This window comes from Misgurnus anguillicaudatus, chromosome 5 (genome assembly GCF_027580225.2).
Source record: "Misgurnus anguillicaudatus chromosome 5, ASM2758022v2, whole genome shotgun sequence".
Classification (NCBI taxonomy): Eukaryota; Metazoa; Chordata; class Actinopteri; order Cypriniformes; family Cobitidae; genus Misgurnus; species Misgurnus anguillicaudatus.
The window spans coordinates 2,811,506-2,836,246 of NC_073341.2; the positions used below are offsets into that span (position 1 = coordinate 2,811,506).

At 37.5% G+C, this 24,741-nt stretch overlaps 1 protein-coding gene across 3 annotated transcripts in view; it reads left to right on the forward strand.

Annotated features, from left to right (window-relative positions):
• mib2 (MIB E3 ubiquitin protein ligase 2) overlaps positions 1-24,741 on the forward strand; it is a 75,979-nt gene that overhangs the window by 9,996 nt on the left and 41,242 nt on the right. Inside the window, exon 1 of one of the 3 annotated variants that reach the window (XM_073867420.1) lies at positions 7,727-7,844. The exons of 1 other annotated variant lie outside the window; for it this stretch is intronic. Coding sequence is in view for 1 of the 2 variants with exons in the window: in XM_055167493.2 (XP_055023468.2) it covers positions 14,999-15,053 (55 nt within the window). In the remaining variant the exon portion in view is untranslated. Of the gene's footprint in view, positions 1-7,726; positions 7,845-14,913; positions 15,054-24,741 lie in introns of those variants that run through there. One more of the 3 variants, XM_055167493.2, reaches the window with a different exon arrangement.

Genomic DNA, 24,741 nt, shown 5'->3' on the forward strand with positions numbered 1-24,741 from the left:
AGGCTGGAGGCCCCACTGTCGTCGTTAATGCAGGTTCAGTGGCAAACGGGTCTGTATGGCATACTATTCACAAGACACAAGAAAGCGCCAAAATCGCAACCCGACCATACGTGCCAACCCGTTTGACTAAGGCCGGAAGCCCCACTGTCGTCGTTAATGCAGGTTCAGTGGCAAACGGGTCTGTATGGCATACTATTCGCAATAGAAAGAAAGCGCCAAAATCACAACCCAACCATACGTGCCAACCCGTTTGACTAAGGCCAAAAGCCCCACTGTCGTCGTTAATGCAGGTTCAGTGGCAAACGGGTTTGTATGGCATACTATTCACAAGAACACGAAAGTTCCAAAATCGCAATCCAACTATAGGTTAAGATAAGATTTTTATTTATTTATTTGGTTGATCTGTGTTATGACCGCGAGTGCTTTGTTCCGTACAGATAACTATTTCGAGTTAAGTACTTTTACTAGACAAATTATGCGAATGCTTTGTTGAAGAGAAAATTTTTAAGTCTAGATTTAAAATTATCGACTGTGTCTGATTCTCGGACATCGGTTGGTAAATCATTCCAGAGCTTAGGGGCTAAGTAGGAAAATGACCTTCCACTTTTAGACACTTTTGATAGTCTGGGGATAATCAAGAGACCAGAATTTTGCGACCGTAGTGTGCGTGATGGATTGTATTCTGATAGTAATTCTCTAAGATATGAGGGTGCTAGGCCATTTAAAGCTTTGTAGGTGATTAGTGATATTTTAAATTGTATGCGATATTTAACTGGTAGCCAGTGTAAAGATGCCAGAATTGGGCTTATGTGGTCATACTTTTTAGATCGAGTAAGTACCCTTGCGGAAGCGTTTTGAACTAGCTGAAGCTTGTTTACTTGATTTGCATGGCATCCCCCGAGTAGCGTGTTACAATAGTCTATTCTAGAGGTCATAAAAGCATGGATAAGCTTCTCTGCGTCAGATGTAGACAGTATATGGCGTATTTTCGAGATATTTCTAAGATGGAAGAATGCTGTGCGGCAGACGTTGGCGATATGACTATCGAAGGATAAGTTGCTGTCGAACATCACACCTAAGTTCCTAACCGTGGAAGATGGCACCACAGTGCAGCCATCTATGTGCAACTTGTAATCTGACATATTATGTTTGTAGCGATTCGGTTCAATAATAAGTATCTCTGTCTTATTGGAGTTCAGCTTAAGAAAGTTATGTGCCATCCAGTCACTAACATCGCTAAGGCAGTCTGTTAGCTTAGAAAACGTGTGTGTTTCGCTGGGATGTGAGGAGATGTAAAGCTGGGTATCATCCGCATAGCAGTGAAAACTTATGTTATGTTTCCTGATAATGTCTCCTAGAGGTAACATGTATAACGAGAACAGGATAGGACCTAAAACCGATCCCTGCGGTACACCGTATTTAACCAGGGAGTGATATGACTCTTCCTCGTTTACATAAACAAAGTGATAGCGATTGGTTAGATACGACCTAAACCAGGCTAGCGCCTGACCACTGATACCAACATAGTTTTCTAGTCTATTGAGTAAGATTGTATGATCTATTGTGTCAAAGGCTGCACTAAGGTCTAATAATATAAGAATTGAGATTTCACCACGATCGGATGTTAATAGGAGGTCGTTTGTAACTCTAAGCAACGCTGTCTCTGTGCTATGGTGGGGCCTGAATCCTGATTGGAACTTTTCATATGTACTATTATTTGTCAAGAATGTGCGTAACTGGCTTGCCACTACCTTTTCTAATATTTTCGAAAGAAAAGGGAGATTTGAGATTGGTCTAAAGTTATTAAGCTCTCCCTGATCAAGCTGCGGTTTTTTAATCAGCGGTTTAATAACTGCTAGTTTGAAAGCTGTTGGAACGTATCCTATTTCTAGCGATGAGTTAAAGATATTTAGAACCGGGGTTGACACTACAGGGAATACCTCTTTAAGCAGTTTTGTGGGAACGGGGTCTAATATACAGGATGATGATTTGGATGATGTAACAAGTCTAGAGAGCTCATCTATTGTAGTAGGTTTAAATGAATCAAGATGTTCGTATGGTAGTCTAGTGTTAAGTGAACTAACGGGTTGAGTGGTGGCTGCCTGGGTAGCTACGATGTTTTCCCTTATAGCCGTAATTTTGTTAGAAAAGAAGTTCATGAAGTCGTTACTATTGTGTTGAAGTTTACTATTGGTTTCTGTTTGTTCTTTATTTCTAGTCAGTTTTGCAACCGTGCTGAAGAGGAAACGAGGGTTATTATGATTCTCATTTATAAGCTTGCTAAGATAGGTAGATCTGGCGGTTTTAATAGCCTGTCTGTATTGTTTAACACTCTCTTTCCATGCTGCACGCCATACCTCTAACTTTGTGCTTTTATAATTTCTTTCCATTTTCCTAGTTGCCTTTTTGAGTGCTGCGGTGTGATGATCATACCATGGAGCTGGCGGTTTTTCTTTGATTCTCTTTTTTCGAATGGGAGCAACGGCATCCAATACTTATCTAAATCTCGAAGATCGGAATCGAATCGAACAATGATAATCGATTCAAGATCTTGAGAATCAGAATCGAATCGATTCTTGAAATTTGAATCGAAACCCAGCCCTAGTATACATACAAGAACATATAACGAAAAATAAATTAGTAACATAAAATAACATAACAAAAAAAATGGGGAAGATGGATGGACATAAAATTACATTTCAAAGAAAAATAGTACAATCAGAGTGAATAATAATAGATCACTGTTCTGATTTTAGGAGATCCACAAAGGGTTGCCATACTTTTTGGAATTGCCATTGGGATTTATGGTCCAGGGAACGTATCCTTTCCAATTGTATACCATGGAACAGTTCACTCATCCAGACTTTGAAACATGGGGGATCCGGTGATTTCCAGTTTACAAGTATTGCCTTTTTTGCAAGAATTTGGGAGAGTGTTTAATGTCTCTAAGCTCAGCGTTTTATTTGTTGAAAAGTTGAAAAGTATTTAACTTTGGGTGTAAAGCTCCGCTCGTCAATGTCAGTTTTCACACGCCCGTCCAATCACAGTGGAGGAGGGGCGGGACATTACCACAGCAACCAACCGGCTTACAGCTGAAGTATCAGAGCTGCCAAAGCGCTCAGCTGAAAAACAGCTGGCATTCGGCGCCCTCCAGGCGTTTTCAGCTGCGTTTAAAAGTTCTGGTGTGCACAACCCCTAACAGCAGAGTAGGTGGCGCTATTCACACTGGATGTACAGCGGTAAAAAAAAGTAGAGCAATCGCACAAAAACACTGAGTTTAGGGCTATTGGTGCGTTACTCTGCTTCAACTGTTCAAAACTCTCATGAGGAGCGACCAAAATTTCAAAATGACATGCCAGAAATTCATCTAACCGTCCGATTGCTGGTTGGGAGAGGTTAATTGCCTCTTGTTTTTACTTGTACACTGCATGACAAACCACACACGATGATGTTTCATATGTAATATTTGACTATGTTAAAGCCAAATATTTTTAACTATAAAATCTAGTTTCGAGAGATGGCAAGGTGCCACTCAGCAGTTTCTCTTTAGGGGGCGTGTACACCAATGCGTTTTACCCTGCAGCAAGCATATGTTTACATTTGTTTACACAGTGGAAGTGCCATTTTCAAAAATTTGTCAGGGATCTAATTTGTTCTTATAAATACGGATTTTCTTACCTTGGTGGGATTACTTGTCTAAATCACGTAAATCCAATAAGTTGTATTTTTGCGATGGTGGGGGGGTATGCGCTCGTTGTTTGTAGATGCGCACTTCGCCATTGTCGAACATGTATCCCACACATTAGGTTTGTTTGGCTTCATGTGGCACTGCAAAAACAGGCAGGCAGGTGACATCAAAGTACCACAGGAGTATCATAAAGCCTGAATGCAGCTTTGTGATCAGTAATCATAAAGCTGCATTCAGACTAGCAGCGACTAGAAGTAGCAAAGCGACGTGATCTCACTATTTCAATGAAAGCTTGGCGACTTCCTGCTACACGAGCGACAGTAACCGTTGGCAACTGGATGGGGCGTTCCAGTTGCCCGACAAAGTTGAGAAATGTTTAGCTTTATGCAAATTATGAGCGACATTCAGGAGCAACTATCAATGAGAACGAAGCATGGGAGTTCACATCATCCGTCTCTCGTCGGTTACTGGAGTGGGCGTTAATCATTTGTTTATGACAACCAGATATAGAAACACCTCTTTTGAAAGAGGCGAGCAACACACAGTGACAAAGTCGCTTATAATGTGAATGTACCTTATGTCTGCTTTTGAATTGCTCTCGCGCTACTGTGTCATCCGCCTTTTCTGTATTCTTCGTCATACACGTGCTTGTTGAGGATACGCAGAGCGACTACATTCGGGACGTAAAGGCATCAGTTGAGTATAAGACACTAGGGGTGGGCGATATGACCAAAATATTCTATCACGATAGGATTAATTTTATATTATGATAACGATATGTATCACGGTAGAGTTTTTTATGTTTTAATAAGGTTTAAATCTTTAATACCATAGAAATGTTCATAATTCTCACAAAAAAACAAATACAAGCATAGAAAGAAGATAAAAAAACTCAAGCTCTCTGAAGATAAACAGTCAATGATATAAGAATGATATTAAGTAATTATGCATGTATGTATAGGCCTATATATATTTTTATTTAAGGTAGAAAAGTGATTTAATCAGGAGCAGTGAGAGATTTTCTCTCAATGCTGTTTGATTAACACGAGTGACAGACAGGAGCAAAATTAGGTAACTTCCCCTTTAAGACAAAAGTCCGGATCCAATACAGTGTTACACATGCGCTTTCTCTTTTAGCTGTTTACTTTCTCTTAAGACTTAACTGGTCATGTTTATGAAGATGCTTGCAAAGACGGGAATTTTGACGCATATGTCTATTTAAGGCCAATAAAGCGGAAAAATGCTCACGAGCTTAATGAGCAGCGGTGGCGCGACTTTGCGCGCTCCTCACAGACAGAAAGAGCAGCGGTTGCGCGACTTGCACACAGAAAGAACACACACATACAGATCTGTTGTTTGTGTTTCAATGGCTTAAAATAACTTGTTTTAAAACTGCAGTGCTTAAATATGTGCACAAACGTTAAGTTTTCGCGGCCACGCGCACAGGAGCGTGACGTGGGTGCGTAACCTCGATAAAAACAATAGTCCAAAATCTCTACCGGTTGACAAATTTCTACCGGTTAATTATGTCTACCGGTTTATCGCCCACCCCTATAAGACACAAAACGCTTAAAACTTTATCACTGAAGAATTCTGAAGCCGCATTTAGACAGCCAGCGATGTTATCCTTACATGGGAGTCGCCGTTTTGTGCCGTCAACTATAAATGCCTTGTCGGTTTGTTGAGACTTGGAGGATCGCGACTAAAGCGCGACTATAAACAGAGCTTAAGAGGGTTAGTACAGTTATGCCATCCAATGTGCAAAGTCACATCACTTTTTTTTTAAGCGCATCTAGGGATTTATTCAGTAAAAGTGTTTCCATCATGCACATGTTTTCTTATTGGGTAAGTTTTTATGCGCATTTCTAGAATTCTGCGCATCTTGTCATTTTCATCCAGTGTTTCTTATGCGCATCTCCAAAAACAGGTGGATGGAAACATAGCTACTGATGTTGTCAGTATGAAGGACAGATAACGTGTGGCAAGTAGAAAAAGTTGACTGACTTATGATGAAAACCAAACACTGTTGATCATAAAAAGCTTGCTGTTTATTCTCAACTCATAGTTGAGATACTTCTCAACTTTGATAGATGGTATTTTCATGTAGCCAGACCTTCACACTTACAACAGAAGGTCTTGAGTCTATTGCAGGTTTTGTTGGCCAAGAACCAGTCGGACCCTTAAAAAAACACAACACGCATGCCTTTCGAAGAATATTGAGTTCAACCAACCAGATGGCAACTTCCAAACTCCTGAAGTGTTTTCAGTTTGTGTGCCTCATGCATCAGACGCCCACTAGATCTGGTTGTTGTTGTTGTTTTTGCTTTATGTTCAACAGGTTTTAGCTGCGAAATTGATTACCTTTTTGTGCATGTCAATAGCATAAGGGTAGGTTATACACTGAAGATGGTTGGTTCAGATCACAACCCCCCCAAAAAAAGAGTTGCATCATAATGACAACGGTGGCAAGAGGTTTAAGAATTGATTTGGCATGTGGGAATTCAAAATTAGTTAGGACTAGGTTCAGGTTGTCAAACAGTAATGAAAATCAGGTCAGGACAGAGGTTTGTACATGGATTGATATATTAGATATATGATATTTAGAGCTTAAAATTTATAGTAGATTTCTTATTTTCCTCTCTGGGTTTATCTATAGCTTCTTTTCATCATTTGACCCTCCGCTATGTTTTATTTCACGTGTGATGTGTGTTTATATTGCAGCTGTGTATACTGTGGATTTATTAGCCAAGAATATGAATGCACATACAGTCCCACTGTAGTCGTTTCTTTCTGAACAGCGGCCACAGTCTGAGCACCTTTCTGTTTGTGTATAAAAGGGCATCTACTGTGCCTCAGTTTACAAGATGTACATTAAGTCTTGTGTGTATGTAAACATTGTATCTTAAAATACCTCACAGATAATTTATTATAAGATGTTAATTGCCACTGTCTTGGTGTGAGCAAAAATGTGCTGTTTTTGTGTGTGTCCCTTTAAATGCAAATGAGCTGATACTTAGATTTCGTGCTTCAGCACACACACACACACACACACACTTATTATTGATTTCTATTATAAAATCACATACACAGCATGTTGGTAATATTGTAACTTATATGATGGAAGCAAATACAGTCGCGTTGTTCTATCTATCTTGTGCACTGCGTTAATCCTCATCTTCTTTATAATCTTCAAAGAAACCGATGTTTTATGCTTACTGCATATCTTGGAAGGGCTTTCCCATAGATGACGTCATCAATGGGAGAATCTCAGTCCGTGCGTATCTCACTTCACACACATTGAATTAGGCGAATTAGTAAAAAGGAGTGAGGAGATTTTTACCATTGTAGGGTGGTTGTTTGCACATATTGATGTTCTAACACATTATAAAGGTGAAATTTCACATATGCTCTTTAAGCAAGCATATGTCAGGCGTTCCCAGTATAATGGATGTGTTTGCTTACATGGGGCATCTCGTCTGCAGAATTTTAAAGAGTGATACAGAGAGCAGTGGACGTACGAGAAGTTATTACAACAACAAAATCTGTGAACATTTAGTCCATCGGTTTAGTTTTGTACACTCTCAGAAATAAAGGCACAAAAGTTGTCACTGGGACAGTACCCTTTCAAAAAGGTACACCTTTGTACCCAAAGAGTGCATATAAGTACTTTGAACTGCCAAAATGTACCTTTAAAGGAACATATTTGTACCTAAATGGTACATATTAGGACCTTTTTTAAAGGGTACTGCCCCAGTGACAGCTTCGTACCTTTATTTTTGACAGTGTAATCGGCTTTTTTCCCTGTTCCGTGTCGTATCATTTGTGCTGATAAGACACACAGAGGACTTAATGTTGGCTGCATCCTGTACAGTAGGAGCACATGGGTCTGGTGAGCGCTGTGTTGGGTATTCTGATTGGCTCAGCAGTATTGTCTGCAGTGGATGACACGCTGCTCGCCCCGTGCGCTGTCACATTAGACTTGAATTAATTAATTTCTGTGATTATTTTTTTTTTGTGACAATCCACATTTTTGTTGCTTTAATTAAAGTGTTTTGTGTGATAGGTGTTTTTTTTTTGGTTGGTGCTTTGAGATATCCACTGGACTTAATTTGAGGGTGCTTACACACAGATCATTACTACAGATACATTTCAACAGGTAAAACATACAACTGTTACAATTGCTACACAAATAACTGATGTCTGTCTATAAATACTGCATTAGCTTATACGTTTTGCATAACTTGAAGCTTTTACTACAGTATTTTTTATGATTTTGGGCATGCTTTGACACACCAAAGACTGTAGAAATAATAGCAGATTTATTTACTCCTGATGCCGTCTTTCACATGAAGAACATATTTCACCTATACGATCAAAAGAAGCAGAATTTGTAATTTACATGGAAGAATTTATTGATGTCCTATTTTTGGACAGTTGATTTATTTATTTATTTATTTTTAAATAATTATTCACCAATCAGTTTGCATTTTATAATGCAAAAATACTAAGAGTTAAAAGCCACTGTTTTTCGAATCTAATGAGAATATAAAAAACGCAAGTAAAAAATATATCCTGTGATGATGAAATATGGGAGTTTCTTGCATTACAGTAATGAACATTTAAGGGGGAAATAAGCGTAATCGTCATACAATCTCACAAGGCAAACTAAACGTGCCTATAAAAAGTCTCAAGTCTCCTTATAAAATATTTTTTAATTCTTGTTTGTTTTCTTTGGTTTTAGGATGAAATATGTCCTAGACTTGTTTCGTGAGAAAACTTGCAACCTCTGGTGTATAAATATCAGCTCAGAAAACCTTGTGATATTGGTGTATCTCATAAACATGCTGTTATCTCATTACAAATATGCTGGACAGATTATTTGTAATGGGATGATGAAAAGTCGGGTTATCATGTGACCTGCACATGCCGTCCTAAGCTCATTTTATGTACGTCACTGAGCTTGAAATACATACTTGGAGGTTAACTTGGGTGACTTGGTTTTGTTCTGATAACAGGGTTCCCACGGGTCCTTAAAAGTTTGTAAATTTTGGGGAAAAAAATTCATGGCCCAGGGAAGTTTTTGAAAATATACATACATAGATACAGGTCATTGAAAGTGCTTGAATCTATTTTATGCAAGAAGTTTTCTGAAAAAAGATCTATATTATTCCCTGTGTAGTGTAGGATAATATCATAAAAATTATAGATATTTTAAGCACACATGCTAAACTGTTCACTTCAAATGCTTATATATTCTGTATGCGAATGTTGATTCATACCAAAATGCTTTTTTGCATAGTTGTGTTGGACACATGAAAACGTCTCGGGTTACGTATGTAACTGTTGTTCCCTGAGAAGGGAACGAGACGCTGCGTCTCCCTTGCCATACTTTTTGCGTCCCTGTAACCGTACAATCTTGTTAGCACAAATAAAGCATTTACTTTTATTAAAGACAGAAAGTCATGAAGATCAGGCCACTCTCTCCCTTTTCTTCTCACAGGATTCAGAATGTTGCGCAACTTTTCTCACTCCTGCATGGAAAAATAAATGTTGATAGGAAAAGTGTGCCATGTAATAACAGCTGCATTTAACACATGGAATGACTTGCACATCTACTTTATGCACGTCTCATGTTTTTATTTTTGGGGTCTGAAAATGCTAACTCTGGTTTCAGATTTTAGATTTTTAAAATCTATGCTGTTATAATCTCAATATAAAGATAAAAATGCATTACGTATTACGTGTTCAGACATTGTGTGGCTTCGCCAAGTACAGTAATGGTCTGGCATAAATACTACAGTGTTTTTTGCTGTTTTCTTAGGTTGTTTGGCAGTATTGTTGCTGCATGTGAAACCTTTAACACACACACACACACACACACACACACACACACACACACACACACACACACACACAGGATGTAACGATACTTCTCAGTACGATACTTCTTGATACAAAAAATGGCACGATGTTGCATCGTGCATGATGGGGATATTTATACAATGACGTTATTTTATTAGTTGACCGGTCAACACGTGATCTACTTTGCGCCAGCATCACCTGTGCTTCACCGCAGTCACACTGCGTCCCAAACCGCCTACTTTCGTACTATATAGTAGGCAAAGAGTACGAGAAGTAGTGCTTTTCGCCTACTATATAGTATGGAAGTATATGCGGTTTGGGACGCAGCGACAGACATCGCTTGAATCACCTGCAGCTTGAACTGTAGGTCGGCAACACGACTTCGGTAGAAACAGAAATTGATATAGATCAGGGGTCGGCAAGTAACTTTGGCCGCGGGCCAATATTTTTTTTAGCCAGTAGATGGCGGGCCAACTGTTGTTGGCACACTTACGTCTTATTTTGAATTAGCCTAGTATAGGCTATCTGGGCTGCGTTCCCCGAAACCTTCTTAGCTCTACGTCGTTCTTAAATTGTACCTTAAGCTGTACCTTATCGTTAATACATGTTTCCCGAAACGTTCTTAGTTACGTATCCCTTCTGTAAGTCATTCGTTCGGAAGGTTGGTCTGGAGCACTCTTAGCTTTACCTTATCCCACTTGACTCCGCTAGGGGCCATGACTGTGATAAAAGCTTGTGTAGATTTCAGTCTATATAACTAAATATCTGTAAAAAAAAAGTTGAAGTACACTCCGTGTTAAATTAGGCATTTTTTTATTTAAAGAATGAAACATAATTAGACATTATTACACTGATGGTTGTTAGATTAATATTTTTTTCCAAAGGAACATCAGCTTCGAACTATTATTACAGGCTTAAGAAACTATAAAAAAAAGAGTTTGGTTGGAGGAGTTATAGGTGGCAGCTAGATATACAGCGAATCTTACTAGTTCTTTTGTGCATTTCATATCCGTTAAATCTTTAGTTTACCGGCTATTTTAGCTGCAAAAAAACAAATCAAGTAAAATCGCATGCCACATTCATCACAAAATCATAATTGTGGATTTTCCTAACTATTATTATTGATGTTAATTCGACTTTCCATCTAAGTTTTTTAATGTTTTCTAACTTTGAGGCAGCTGCATGTCATATTCTTTATAAACACTCAAAAGAAACTGCTCCACTTGATTATTGCTTGTATAAGGTCAACAAATTTTCCACATTAAAACTAATCAAAGCTAAAATCTAAAACAATCATAGTATATATTTATATATCATATATTTTAATGTTATATTAAGGTAAACAGACAGGCGCGGCTCCAGAAATGCGTCCGCTTTATCCGCATTGTAAACATCCAGTGTCCAAGCACAATAAACGCGTGAACTATTGAACAACAATTTGTTTTTATATATTTTAAGTGTAATGCACAGCCAAGCCAGGTGACTTGCATGACCACCTTATTCCCCTGTGCAACGATTATGTTGGCAACGCATTTATTGGGAACCCCTAATATAAATCATCCGTTAAAGTTAATGAATAATGGATGAATTGGAGCAGTTTATGCATTATACTTTTGGACATGAAGTTGCAGGTTTTGCATGGGTTTGATATAAAATAAAATATACAAGGTTTATATTTAGTTGTTTGCAATTTGAAATATTTTTACCAGATATTCCTAATAAATGTAACTTGAACTATTTCTAAAATGTTTCTTTAATAAATAACACCGCTCTCGCAGCGAAGTACCTATTACATAAAGTGAACAATTGATTGTCGAGCAATCGATATCAACCTATTCAGCACCATCGCCATGGACAGCACCTGGTAACGTCGTACGTAAGAAGGAATACCTTAAGAAACCCGCTAAGGTACAGTTCGGGAAACACGCCTAGAAAAGGTATAACTGTAGTTAAGGTTTAACTTAAGAGTCTTCGTAGCGCGCTAAGGGAGAACGTTGTCGGGAAACGCACCCCTGATCTTTTGTCAAGAAACATTGTCTTTATTTCCTATTTAAAAGACGAAAGACGGCATTAAAAATTACTTAAAACATGGTAATGGGTCTGTGTATCATTCGTTCAATCGTTTTTTTTTTTCAAATTAAAAACAAAAATGAAAAAATTAACCACCACGGGTTTTCTGATTGTGTGCTCAGATAAAAAAAATTAATTACTGGATTAGACTTTTTTTATTTAACTCCTTTATAGGCATAATATATCAATGAAATCATTTTAAACAGATCAAGTACTATAGTGGTAATATTACAGGCATTTATGCTCTCATGAAATACTCTTACAGTCCGACTTTTGAACTTTTTTTATTAATATTTATCCGGGACACACACATACACACCTAAGGTTTAAGGAGGTCTCCGCTGGACTGTTTTTTGTCCAGCTCCGACAAGGTTCTATTCATATTCATACACTTTGTGTTCACCCGCTTTATTTCCCGACCTGACGGGTCCGCAAAACTTAACGTCACGTTTCCAGAATCTCACATTCAAATGTCTCTAATGAAAAGAGACAGATAATTTTAAATGTTATACAAAAATTGTGTTCGTGCCAATAAAAATATTAATTTAACATTGACTTCATTGTATTTATAATGAAATATAAATAATAAATTAAATAGGACAAAGCCTCTCACTCAAATTTCTCACCATCATAAACCGAGTTGGTTGCGGAGTTGCTGTTCAAATTGCTGAACATCCTCCTTTGCCAAATTTATAACGTTTTAAACGGAGGTAAAGATCAAAGAACTATGCGTTAGGAAAATTAATAATGCCTTTATTTTAATAGACATGTAAAACCATATTTTGGCGGATTACTTTAATTTTTTTAACGAATTTACCTGCCCATTTAGTCTTAATAATTAACGGTAAACGAACTTGACTTGCTGTTTTCGAAGGCAGGTCGAACCTTAGGTCGGGCTCGAGCCCCAAGTTCAAGTAGCAGAACACAACAGTATTCCTTTCAAATCTACTTTAAAAGTGTATTAGTTAAAATATTACTGCAGTAAAAGAGTTTATTTTTATCATATTTTGTAGTAGTTTCTAAAAGCCAGCAATTACTTTTCAGTAATTTGCAATGTCACGGAGTTTAACGTCTTCACGCGTGATGAATTGACATGATTATTTACGAGGTAAATTTGCAAATTATTCATGAAGTCATACCTCTGCAATTATTTGATTGATTGTGTTTTAGAAGTATGCTCAAACAAACTCTAATGACAGTTATGATCGCGGTTGCGCTGGTAGAGAAAGAGAACGAGAAAAAGCGGCCCGTTAAGATAGCTATTATACGCATTTTTTTCAGGACATTCTTGCTATTTGTCAGTGTGTTATACGCGAATAAATAATAATGAAAAAAGTTCAAAAGTCAGACTGTAAGCGAATGAGACTTACAGGAAAGCATGGTTGCTATTCAAACCCTTATTAAAATGTAATCTGTTAGTACCTGATCTGTTTAAATTTATTTCATTGGTATATGTCTGCTAAGGTGTTCAATTAAAATTTGTCCGAACCCGTTTTCATTCATTTTTTTATTTTTGATCTGAGCGCACATTCAGAAAACGAGTCGTTTGATTTTAGTTTTAGGAAATAAATAATAGAAAAACAAGTCGTTTTTCTTTATTTTCTTTTTGGTTTTGATGTGAAAAAACGAAAGAAGGAATGAAACACGGGGCCATTTTTGTAAAATGTTATTGTAAAATAAAAAAGTCTGATTACAAAAAAAATAAAAAACGGACTTCAAATTAATCCGGCGGGCCAGAAAATATTGCTGGCGGGCCACTTTTGGCCCGCGGGCCGCCTGTTGCCGACCCCTGATATAGATGATGCCCAACGTCTGGCAGCATTTTGTTTTCATATCACTCGACGGGAATCTTAATCAATCGCACGGCGCGTACACGCACCAAAACATGTCGAGACGTGCGCTTCTGTACGCGCGCAGCTGCATACAAAAGTCCAGGTGAAACCACGCAATTGAGATATCTTATGAAAACATAACAAAACGAAAGTTTCTAAATAATAATGATAATCTTAATCCTCACCCAGTCAGGTCTTAAACATTAGAGGAAAAATCTCAAGTAAACCTCTGTCAAATAGAATTGCATTGTTGCTGAAAAAAATCTACAGATGTATGTATTAAACTATTCTGTTTTTTTTTTGAATATGAAATTAATATTTAGTCCACTAGTTGTAGGACACAGTTGGCAGTAACTATGACTGAGATTATTTTAGTATAGCAGTCATAAAATTAATGGTTTCTTAAAATAGTGTTATTGTAAAAATATTATTGTAAAAAATAAGTTACTAATCATTGTTATAATTGTATAATGTAAAGTGCAAATGTGCAAGAAAATATGTTCATTTCCAAACCTTTTATGCCATTTATGCCTCCAAACATGTTAACAATGTTAATGTTAAATATAATGAACATGATACTTATTACTAAATATTTTTAAATACATATATTGTCTAATAGTGGGTTAAGCAAAGGACATTGTATAGAAGTGTTATGCTTTCAAAAAAGTCTGAAAAAAATAGGGGGCCTGTGCCCAGAGCTTTATATCTATAATGCCCCTGCTAAGTCCCTTAATTCTAATTTTATGTAAAATTTCCCTTTTTTTCAGTGACAGACCTGCAGTACAGAAGGTTCAGTGAAGCTGTAAAATGTTTAAATTCTAGTGCTAGTGCAGGGCGATATGCTCCATTTTGAGATCATCAGCCTGTGAGATCGACGATACACGATTGTATCGTTGGGGGCGGGGCAGTAGTTTACTCCTTTATCTATTTGCACACAAACCCTCAAATGCACATGTTAATCTGAAACTATGATGATAATAATAACAAATGCTAACTATCGTCATGAAAGCATGCTATTGGCGATATGTCTGACGATCATGGATAGTGCTAGCATCCTTTGGAGTATAATTTTCGTAATGGTTTATGCAACATTAAACACGGCGAGATACATAAATCAGGATAGAAAGAGATTTTCCAGGTATCTAGTTGCTTTAAGCGTTTATCTTATCATCTATATTTCAAAATGCAGTCCAGTCCAAAACCAACAAGTGCGTTATAACAACTGTAAAGACACAGATTTTGTAATTGCTCTGTAAAGAAGTCTTTTGGAATTGTTAAAGGTTTGTGATCTTAAGCACGAACATGTAGTTAAATAATAGTCCTAGACTCGCACATCATGATGGAGAACAGTGTGTGTTGTATGTGTTCTTGTCAAGAATATTTTAGTGCATTTGAAACTCCCAGTCTACCCCCCCCCCCCATGTCTCCACTTCTTCCAAAAATGAGCAAGGTTCAGCCAAAAAACAAACCATTGTGGACTGTTGAAACAGGTCAGCAGTGGATATAACTTTTCAATTTAAGACAAGAGCGAGGAATCACTATAAATATGTGTGAAAGAAAACCATCAAAGACGATTCAAAGTGGTATTAAACTTTTGGGATGTAAGTTGGTTTGCATATTTGTTCGGTTTTAAGCTTTTTAATTTTGTTTGATCGGTTAAAGGTTTTGGAGTTTATAAATGAGTCAGTATAGTTGTTGCATTATGCACAGTTTTTTTCAGCATATTAAGAATTCAATTAATTGTTAACGTCTATTTGCAGGAAGTACTCAGTGTCTGCAAAGTGCAACCTCAATTTTCATTGCTATGTATGTACAGTACTGTACATATAAGATTGTCAATATGCATGTTTTTTGAACACATCTGTTTTCAAGGCATATTGTTGGGGTAATTCAGTCTAATGTCAGTGTCAATCCACTAGAGAAGTACTGTAGGCGAACACATACTGTATTCATGAGGAATGCTTGAATGTAATCCCAGTCAATGTGCTCTTTATTCTGAATCAGTCGTGATTAATCTTCTTTCTGCTCTTTTTTAAGTATGTGTTTGACAATAACCAGCTCAGTTCTGTCAGCAGTGCCAGACGGAGATAGATTTTGTTGACTTTAACAAACCTTGTTGTCATTCTAGCACAAGTTTAAAGACAGTTGGCATGTATAGAAATGTATTTGGAAACACCAGTTAACACTCTCAAAGTTTAATTAATTGTATTGTCATTCCAGCATACGATTGCTAATGGCCTGCTAGCTCACCGGCAGTCTACCAAAGAGAGGTAGAAATCATGATCAGTGTTTAAGTAGAATTACAAGTGGAGTAGAGAGAGCATTTTACCATCTTAGGGCCCTATTTTAAAGATCTAAGCGCATTGTCTAAAGCGCACGGCGCACGGTCTAAATGGGCGTGTCCAATGCCACCTTTGCTAATTTAACGACGGGAAAAAAAACGACGTCGAAAAGGGTTGTTCATATTTTCCTAATGAGTAATGGGTGTGTTTTGGGCGTAACATGCAATAAACCAATGAGAGTCTTATCTCTCATCCCTTTTAAAAGCCAGTTGCACTGGCGCTATGTCTAATCCCTGTTTAGATGACGGACTTTGTAAACTGAAAAACTAAGCGGAGGAAGAACACCACCAGTTTAGGAATAATGTAAAAAAAAGTGTTTTCATTTTTATTGAAATTTTAATTTTTTTTATTAAAACCTTTAAAAGACGTTTTCTTTCAGTCATAGAAGTACAAATAGCAGGCTTTTAATTGCTGTAAATGTATTGATATCCTACATTATCATTGTAATCTCATAGAATTATTTGCAAATATGCAAGAAAAGGTTTGTACTCTAAAAATACAAACAAGCGACAAAGAATTTACAAACGTGCGGAGAGCCGAAGCGTTTCAGCACTTGGACAGCGCCATGGGATTTTTTTAAAAAGCATTACTTAAAATGTTTCTCATCTCACCACAGGTACAGAGTCATCATATACAATAAATCTGTATGGTAGCATTTAAAAACATTTAAAAATAGATGCATTTGTTTAAAGCAAAGCATTTATTTACTTACCAGGCTGCAGGTGAAGCAGCTCTTTACGCCTTCTAATGTCTTATAATTAGTTCTCATTTATGTCCAAGAGACTCAATAATAATCTTTTACATTCAATCCTTTAATCTTTCATATTTTAAAGCTTTTTTGTGCTTCTGCGCATTCATGTGATAAGCAAACCCGCGTTGTCGTCCCGTTTATAGGCGCATAATTTACTGCGCTCTTTAAATAACAAAAAACATATTGCGCCATTGACTTTAGACTTTAGAGCAGATTTTTGTTGGTCAATGGGTAGTCTATTTTAGTTGCCTCAAAATAGCAACTCGCCAACAACATGCCTGAACACACCTCGTTTTCAGACCAGAACGTCCATGGGCGCAAAAGTGGGTGCAAATGCATTTGCTATTTAAACAACGTGGCGCTAAACATGAAACTGATAATTGCGCAGGGTTGAATCTAGCAAAAGACACTGCATTGCGCCGGGTATATGATAGAGCCCTTACTGTCTGTTTGTATCATTTATGTGGAGCTATTTGGGGCTCGACAATAAGGATAGTTCGGTTATAAAATGGGTTGTCTCTCTAGTAAATAATTGAGTAAATAAATGCTGTGTGATTTTAACATATGTATACATAATGTAAAAATATGTATTTAAACATTGCATATTTTTCACCTCTCTGCTTAGTGCCTCCCCTTACATGCTCTGTTCCACCCCCAGGGGTGGCGCGCCCCACACTTTGACGCAGTGTTCGGTGTCATAACAATATATATTAAGGTTAAATGGATCAAAAACCATAAAGACAATAATCAGACCTGTTTTATTTAAGGTTTTTTGTAGGGATGCACCGATACCACTTTTTGGAATACGAGTACTTGCATTTCAGTACTTGCCGATACCGAGTACTTAAAAAAAAAAAAGATTTAAATTTACAGGTAACAGCTTTATTCATATAATTTAACAAAAAACAAGGGACTAGTTTGGAATAAACAACATTTATTTAAAATGTAAAGCATGTTGTATGCAACATATTACAGAATAAATAATTATAAAAAAATTAAACGGTGACAGTGCAACTCAAGTATGTTTTTCAGTTTGTTGTAAACTCTGCCTCTTTGGACAACAAAAGAGGCATTAACCCCTTACACGCTGCTCAAACATAAACATTTCTTAGACCGTGGTATCGAGCCCCGGTATCGGGGGAGGTGGTATCAAGGCCGATACCAGTATCGGTATCGGTGCGTCCCTATTTTTTTGTGGTCAATTGGAAAAAAAACCTTAGCGTTGAGTCCTGCTACTTACATGTTCTTTATTCAGCCCTTTAGTTTGAGCTTCAGCATTAATAAACATTAGATATGAATGCTTCATTATATTAATATGTTTCACAATAGCTTAATATACTAAAATGTCTCTTGTCTCTGCACATTTATTTTTACAGTTATGAACAGCATTTCTCTATAGTTTTCATGTACTTGATGTCTCTGAAATATCTGGGGCCCAAACCATCCCTGATGCTATTTTGCAGTTTCAAAAAACAATTCCCCCACTGACCAAAAAAAACCTAGTCTAAAGTCAGTGGCGCGTTGCGCATTGTTCATAATGCTATTTTAAAGTGCCCATCTTATGACTGCTTTTCCACTAGTTAAATAGGTGTATGAGTTCCATAAAGCATGTTTCAAAAGTTGTTTGCTCGAAATAGCTTGTAGGAAAAGATTGTTACCCATCTCTAGGAGCCTCTGTTTCAGGGCATTTCAGATTGTGCCGTTTTGAGCTAGTCATTACATATTTATGAGCTGCTGCTCCTTTGATCACGCCCCACTACTAACGTCATGTGCGCTTGCATAGTAATATCGTGAGCAGTACAGACCATACTGTGTTGTTATTTTATATATTATTATTATTAACGGTTTATGTTGCCAACAGACAAATCATGCAGAAAAGTATCACTAATAAGTAACGTTACACTACAGGAGAAGAAACTCATGACACACAATGATTCCAGAGTCACGTACCAGTCTCAACAATAAACTCGTTTTCCCTGCACAATGCTAACATATTCCCGTTATAAAACATTTTCAAACACATTATTTTCGCAAATTACAGAAATTTAGACCCGACGGGGGATGTATACTGCTTGTGAAATAGAGCCGTTAAATATTTTTTTTAACTTTCGAAAACACGCTGTAAACTATCTAGCCTGCAAAAATATCTATATAGCCTACTGTTTACAAACAATTTTAACATCACTATACATTTAAAAGGTATAATTTACGGGATTAGCATGAATGTATGATCTCTGTTTTGAGATACAGATGCTCTAGCATCATAAATTTAGTATTTTGTGACAGAAGATGACAACATGCAAAATATAACGTGACTTCTTACCTTTTGTGTTGATACAAAGATCGCGAATCGAATCCAGTCTGTTTCAGATGTGTGAATGATCCATGAAAGTCCAATAAAATACATCCAATGACCATTTTTGTCCACAAATGCGTATAATCCGTGAAATATAGATACATAGTCTTGCTTTTAATAGTAGGTGGGAGTATAATCCATAATATCCAAATAGCGCTGTTATTACGGTGAGAAATGATGACAGCACAGAGGGTATCAGCGAAGTAACTGCTCTCTAGCTACCTGGTGAGTGGAGACCTGCGAGTGGGGTGGTGGGCGGGCAAATTCAAACTGAATGTGACGAAACCGCTAGTTACGTAACAACGGAGCTGAGTTTAAACTCACGCAATCTGAGACAGAGGACATCCAGAAACCTGTATCTCACTCAAAACAGCATGGATGGATTTTTTCCAAGTTTGTATGTGTGTGGGAGCATCAGAGACACAAAATAACACGCCAAAACCCAGAAAAAGTGAGTTTTTCACAATATGGGCACTTTAAGGGCGCATGCTTGACCATAATGTATAGCGTGCACAACGCGCACACACTTTGCTTATCTTATCTACACAGATGAAACAGTTATTTTTGCAAATCACAAATTGTTACAATAAAAAATATTAACACATGAGATAAGGGAAATCATAGTGGTGAGCATTGTGGTGATAGTTTTTATTTATTGTGTGGCTGCGTTAAAAATTCTCAAGCAAATAACGATTAAAATATTTTCATAAGTTTGTTGTGTGGCTGTATTAGGGCTGCACGATTAATCGTATTTTTATCATGATAACGATATGCGTGCCCCACGATTAATTAATGACAATCGTCGCGATTCATGTGCAAAGACCAAGCACAAAGCAGACGGTCTAGAATCAAGCAATGTGTTTGTTATGGGCAGAGTCAGAGTAAACGGAGTGTTTCTTTGCAAGCGCAGTCTGTGTTTTGGTAGAAATACGTTAGCATCACAAGATTTACAGTCATTTTTGAACAAACATAATGGCAGAGCAACAAGAAGAAAGTGCAGAAATATGTATGTTTAATTCCCAAAAAGGGTCATATGCCTACTCCATTGTTTGGATATTTCGGATTTGAGGAAAGTGATGTTGATCAGGTAAGTTACGAGTCTTGTGCAAACTGTGCTCCTGTTCCGTTCAAACGTGAAATATCAAGAGTTTCAAAAGCTGAAGACACAATCCGCAACCATAAAAAAAATCCACGACATCCACGACACAAACAACAATAACGGATCGCGTATCATGTAAGTTAGCCATTTGTTTCCAATAAGCACAGTGAGCAGCAAGGGGTTTTAAAAAAAATATTGCCACATAAAAGGCATATCATAGGCATTTTTTATTCAACATTTTTTTGTTTTTATTTCAGTTTAATTCTAATTTGATATAAATATATGTTAGAGCCCTGCATTTCAGCCTTTTTACGCCCCTCGTGTCGAGTTTCGGACCAATTTTAACATCACAGGCCTCTGGATTTTTTAGGCTTCTTCACCTTTTTATATTTTAATTTAATTAAAAGAAACGTTGAGACATTGATAAATTGTAAAAGAAAGACATTTAACCTATCGCACGCGTCCACTACGCACATTCACAATGCACCTGTTGCAACAGTGTTTAGTGTCTCCGCCAGCAGCAGGACATTCAGCGCATCGGGGAATATGGAGAACTGAATTAAAAATAAATATATACTGCGCATATAAAAGACTGATGCATAGCGAATATGTAAGGTAAGGCAACCTGCATGTTTATCTCGTTTTTGTTTTGATTCATTCTTTTTCATAATTTTTCTGCACCTCGTCGCGACTGCGAGCAACAGAGCAGCATCCCTCCGCTTTTTGTTGACAATAAACATTTAAACTAAAATTGTTATATGCTGAAAATATATATAGATGTTATTTTAGGCAAGTGAGGTGTTGATTTGAGAGGCTCATTTGATCAAACAAGTCGTCAACATGACATTAGCTGTTGGACACCGCTTGGTCATGATCAAAAACCTTAATTTAACAAACAAAAAAGGCTCTAAAATAAATAAAAGATAATATATAAGATTTTATAATTTTGACAGTTAAAACTGAACTGCTTTAATTGCTGCAATAGTAGTAAGGAATCTGTGTAAGGAGTTATTTTGTTATTTCTGCGGATTTCTTTTGCAAAATATTATTATTTTAAATGTTTTGCAAAAGATCTAAGAGAATGTGAGCTGTGGATATTACAAAACAATAAAATATTTTATAATATAGGCCTATAAAATGTATATAATATTTTATACATGGCTGTAAAGTGTAATAAAAATACTGAAGTAAATAAAAGTTCTTCACTAAAAGAATGATCGTATTTTAATCGTGATCAAAAGTTTGAGCAAAACAATCGTGATCATCATTTTTCCTGTAATCGTACAGCCGTAGGCTGTATTACGTTTATTTTATGTAAATAATAATTAAAATGTTTTCATTAGAAACCTTAATGTATATGAACTTGATTTGTAAGTGTACTTTGGGGTTGGACCTTGCTTGCGTTTCTTGGGTCCGATTTCAAAACCCCCAAACCCTTTCAGCGGTGAGGGTGGATGCAGTGATGTCCTCTGCTGGCTTTAGGTCATGTGTAGAGGCAGATCCACCTCCCGTTACACGGCGTGCCTGATTTATGCTGATTCCCCCGTCTCCTGACATCATTGTAGCGCTTGGCGCAATGATGGGGATGCCAGCTGATGAGACAATTGTGGCTATTTCCTCTCACGCCTGTGTAACTGACGCATACAAAACAACTTCTCTGTCTTTGACTGCTCTTACAAGAACGTGGGTCTCCTCGGCTGTGAACCGCTCCTGGCGTGCGCCTGTCAAATCCGTCATAATAATAGCAACCCGCCATGGAACTTGCGCACTTGCGTTTAAAGGGAATGTTGGATTAAGTTCTGATTGGTTTATTTGACGTTACGCCCAAACCACACCTATGAATAATGAACCTACTTCAGACCAACCCCTTATTGATTTGCGCCTGGCGCAAGAGTTATTTCTCCCGCCGGGAAAATAGCAACAGCGCCCAAGATCCGCCCACAAAGTCACTTGCGCTTTGCACTTCGCACTTGCGTTTCAGATCGTTAAAATAGGGCCCTTGGAGTTAGTAATGTGATTAATTTAGGAACATTAAAATTAACTAATACTGTTACAGATTTAACATAATGCTTTAACTTTGAGATAGTGTTTATGTCTTCTCATTTTAATCAGTATGTAGTAATGGAAACTCTCTTGACCCTTTGACTTTGTTTGAGCTGAGAACTCTCTCAGGATTAAAGGAAGTCTGAATTATTTGTGGTCATGTTTGCATGGAGACTGTTGGCTTGAAGCGGAAGGGAGCACTTCCTGTTTGTGAAGTAAACTTCACTGGGTCATGTGAGGGTGACATCAGAAAATTGTCCTTTAGTTATGATTTCATCGTTTTTGCTTTGGTCATTTAGTGCAGATTTTCAATGTTCATATTTAGGGAGATTTACTACATTATTACTGTTTTCTTAAAGCCGCTACAGGCAGTGCTTCATCAGGCAGAACTTGTGTGTCGTTTTGAGATTTTGCACACTGCTGTCACGATTGTGCTTTGTGTAGCGTTGTAATAATAATTGCAGCAAGAGGGAAGTTTTGAGTGCTGGCATTAATGGGAAATGCAGAGTGCCATTTATTTTCTGTTTATAAATATTTTCTGATGTTTTTTGTTTGGGTCGAAAAACATTTTTAATGGCATTTTCAGCCGAAAATTTACAATGAAATATGTTTGCTCCTGGGACATTTTTTACTATAATGCAGGAGTTTTCCATCACACATTTTTCACATTTTCCTGTAGTTGTAAAACGACTGTTTGTACAACGTGCTGAGTTTCTGTGAGTGTACACACAAATCGTGAGGTACGCAGTTTCTGATTGGCTGTCTGTTGCTAAGCATCGAACATTTTAACCCCCTCTACAATTCACACTGTACAAGCTAACCTGGGGTTAAATATAAGGTTTATAATAAAGATAATCTTGGGTTAAGTGCAGTGTGAAAATACGTCTTTTTCGTAGGTTTGTTGTCATGGTTTATACCAAAAGATATTTTGGGTACTCTTGAGTTAATAATACATGATTAAATTTCACTTTCATTTTGAGCTTGTCCACTTTCAACCACATTAAGAGGTAGTCGAAAAAGCATTCAACAGAATTGGTTTTGTGGTGTAGACGCGCATGTGGTCAAATATGTTTGAGCAGCCACAAAACAATGCCTACTCTCCACCTATCTGACTTCTATTAAAGTATTAGTTCATTTTCTTCAAGATAATTTACTCACCATCATGTCATCCAAAATTTCGAGAAGAAATTATGTTTTTTGAGGAAAACATTCAAGGATTTTTCTCATTTTAATGAACTTTAATGGACCCCAACACGTAACAGTTTCAAAGGACTCTAAACGATCTCAAACGAGGCATACGGGTCTTATCTAGTGAAACGATTGTCATTTTTTACTTCTCGTCTATCTCCGGTCCTGTTACAAGCCAGCGCGACCTCACGTAATTGCGTAGTGACGTAGAAAGGTCACATGTTACATATGAAACGCACATTTGCGGACCATTTTAAACAATAAACTGACACAAAGACATTAATTAATATCCTTCACATACAACAACGTCGGAAGAGTCCTCTGTATTCACACTTGTAAACACTGGGGCATGGTTTTGCATTCGTCATCCTTGACCTCTTGACGTGAAGATGTATTGCGTGAGGTCACGCTGGCGCATCACAGGACCAGAGAAAGACGAGACGTTGTGGTTTAAAAGTGCATATTTTTTTATTTTTCTTGTCAAAAATAACAATCGTTTCACTAGATAAGACCTTTATGCCTTGTTTGGGATCGTTTAGAGTCCTTTGAAACTGCAAGTGCAGTTAAACTGCATTAAATCTGTTAAGTGTTGGGGTAAAGTTCATAATTTCTTCTCGACTGAACAAAGAAAGACATCAACATTTTGGATTACATGGTGGTGAGTAAATTTTCTGGAATTTTTTTTAAGGAAATGGACTAATCCTTTAATACAAGGTATAAGCAGCCCCGAAAGCCCGATTTATAGTCGTGCGTAAGTTCTATGCCGTAGCTACGGCATAGGCTATCCGTAGCCTGTGCGTAGCTCTGCGTAGCCTGACGTGCACCTCGCAACAATTTTAACAACGCGTCAGTTCTACACGGACTATAAGCGCTGTGATTGGTCCACCGTCAGGTAAAAAACTGCCTTATTGGTATTTCTGTTTGCGACGGTGAAAACAAAGATGGACCAAGTTGAGGAGTGATTCAAATCAAACTGCAACAAAAGTCACTGTTTATTTACTTTCATCATTGCTGGTCTTCTCGAAACACAACAAGTTGCTGTTTCTTCTTCGTTTGTGGGTTAACTTGCCAAGCTTCTTCTTCTCTGACGGTCGCGCTGCGACTGGTTACACGCGTGGATACTGCCTACCAGTGGTCTGCGCGCGTTTGCACATCGAATGAAAACCGTTGTGGCTACGCCGTAGGAACTACGCACAACTATAACGAGCCCTTTAGTTGTGAATTTTGTGGCTAGGAAAAAGGAATAGGGATTACATTACGTCTACAGGTGTCCACACAACGATAGCTATACAAGCGTGTGCGCATATGCGTGTGTGTGAACCTTATTATCAAATGGTCAATTCTGACATCAAAAAGGACATTTACAAATAAGGGTGTATATTTTGGTCAAGTACTTCTGAGTACTCTGGGGTGGGGCATGCGTGGGGGCGTGGCATACTTTGCCTTAATCAAAATATTTTAATTAAATTCATAGAGTCCAAAAGTAACAGAGCGAAGAGGGGTGCTGCAA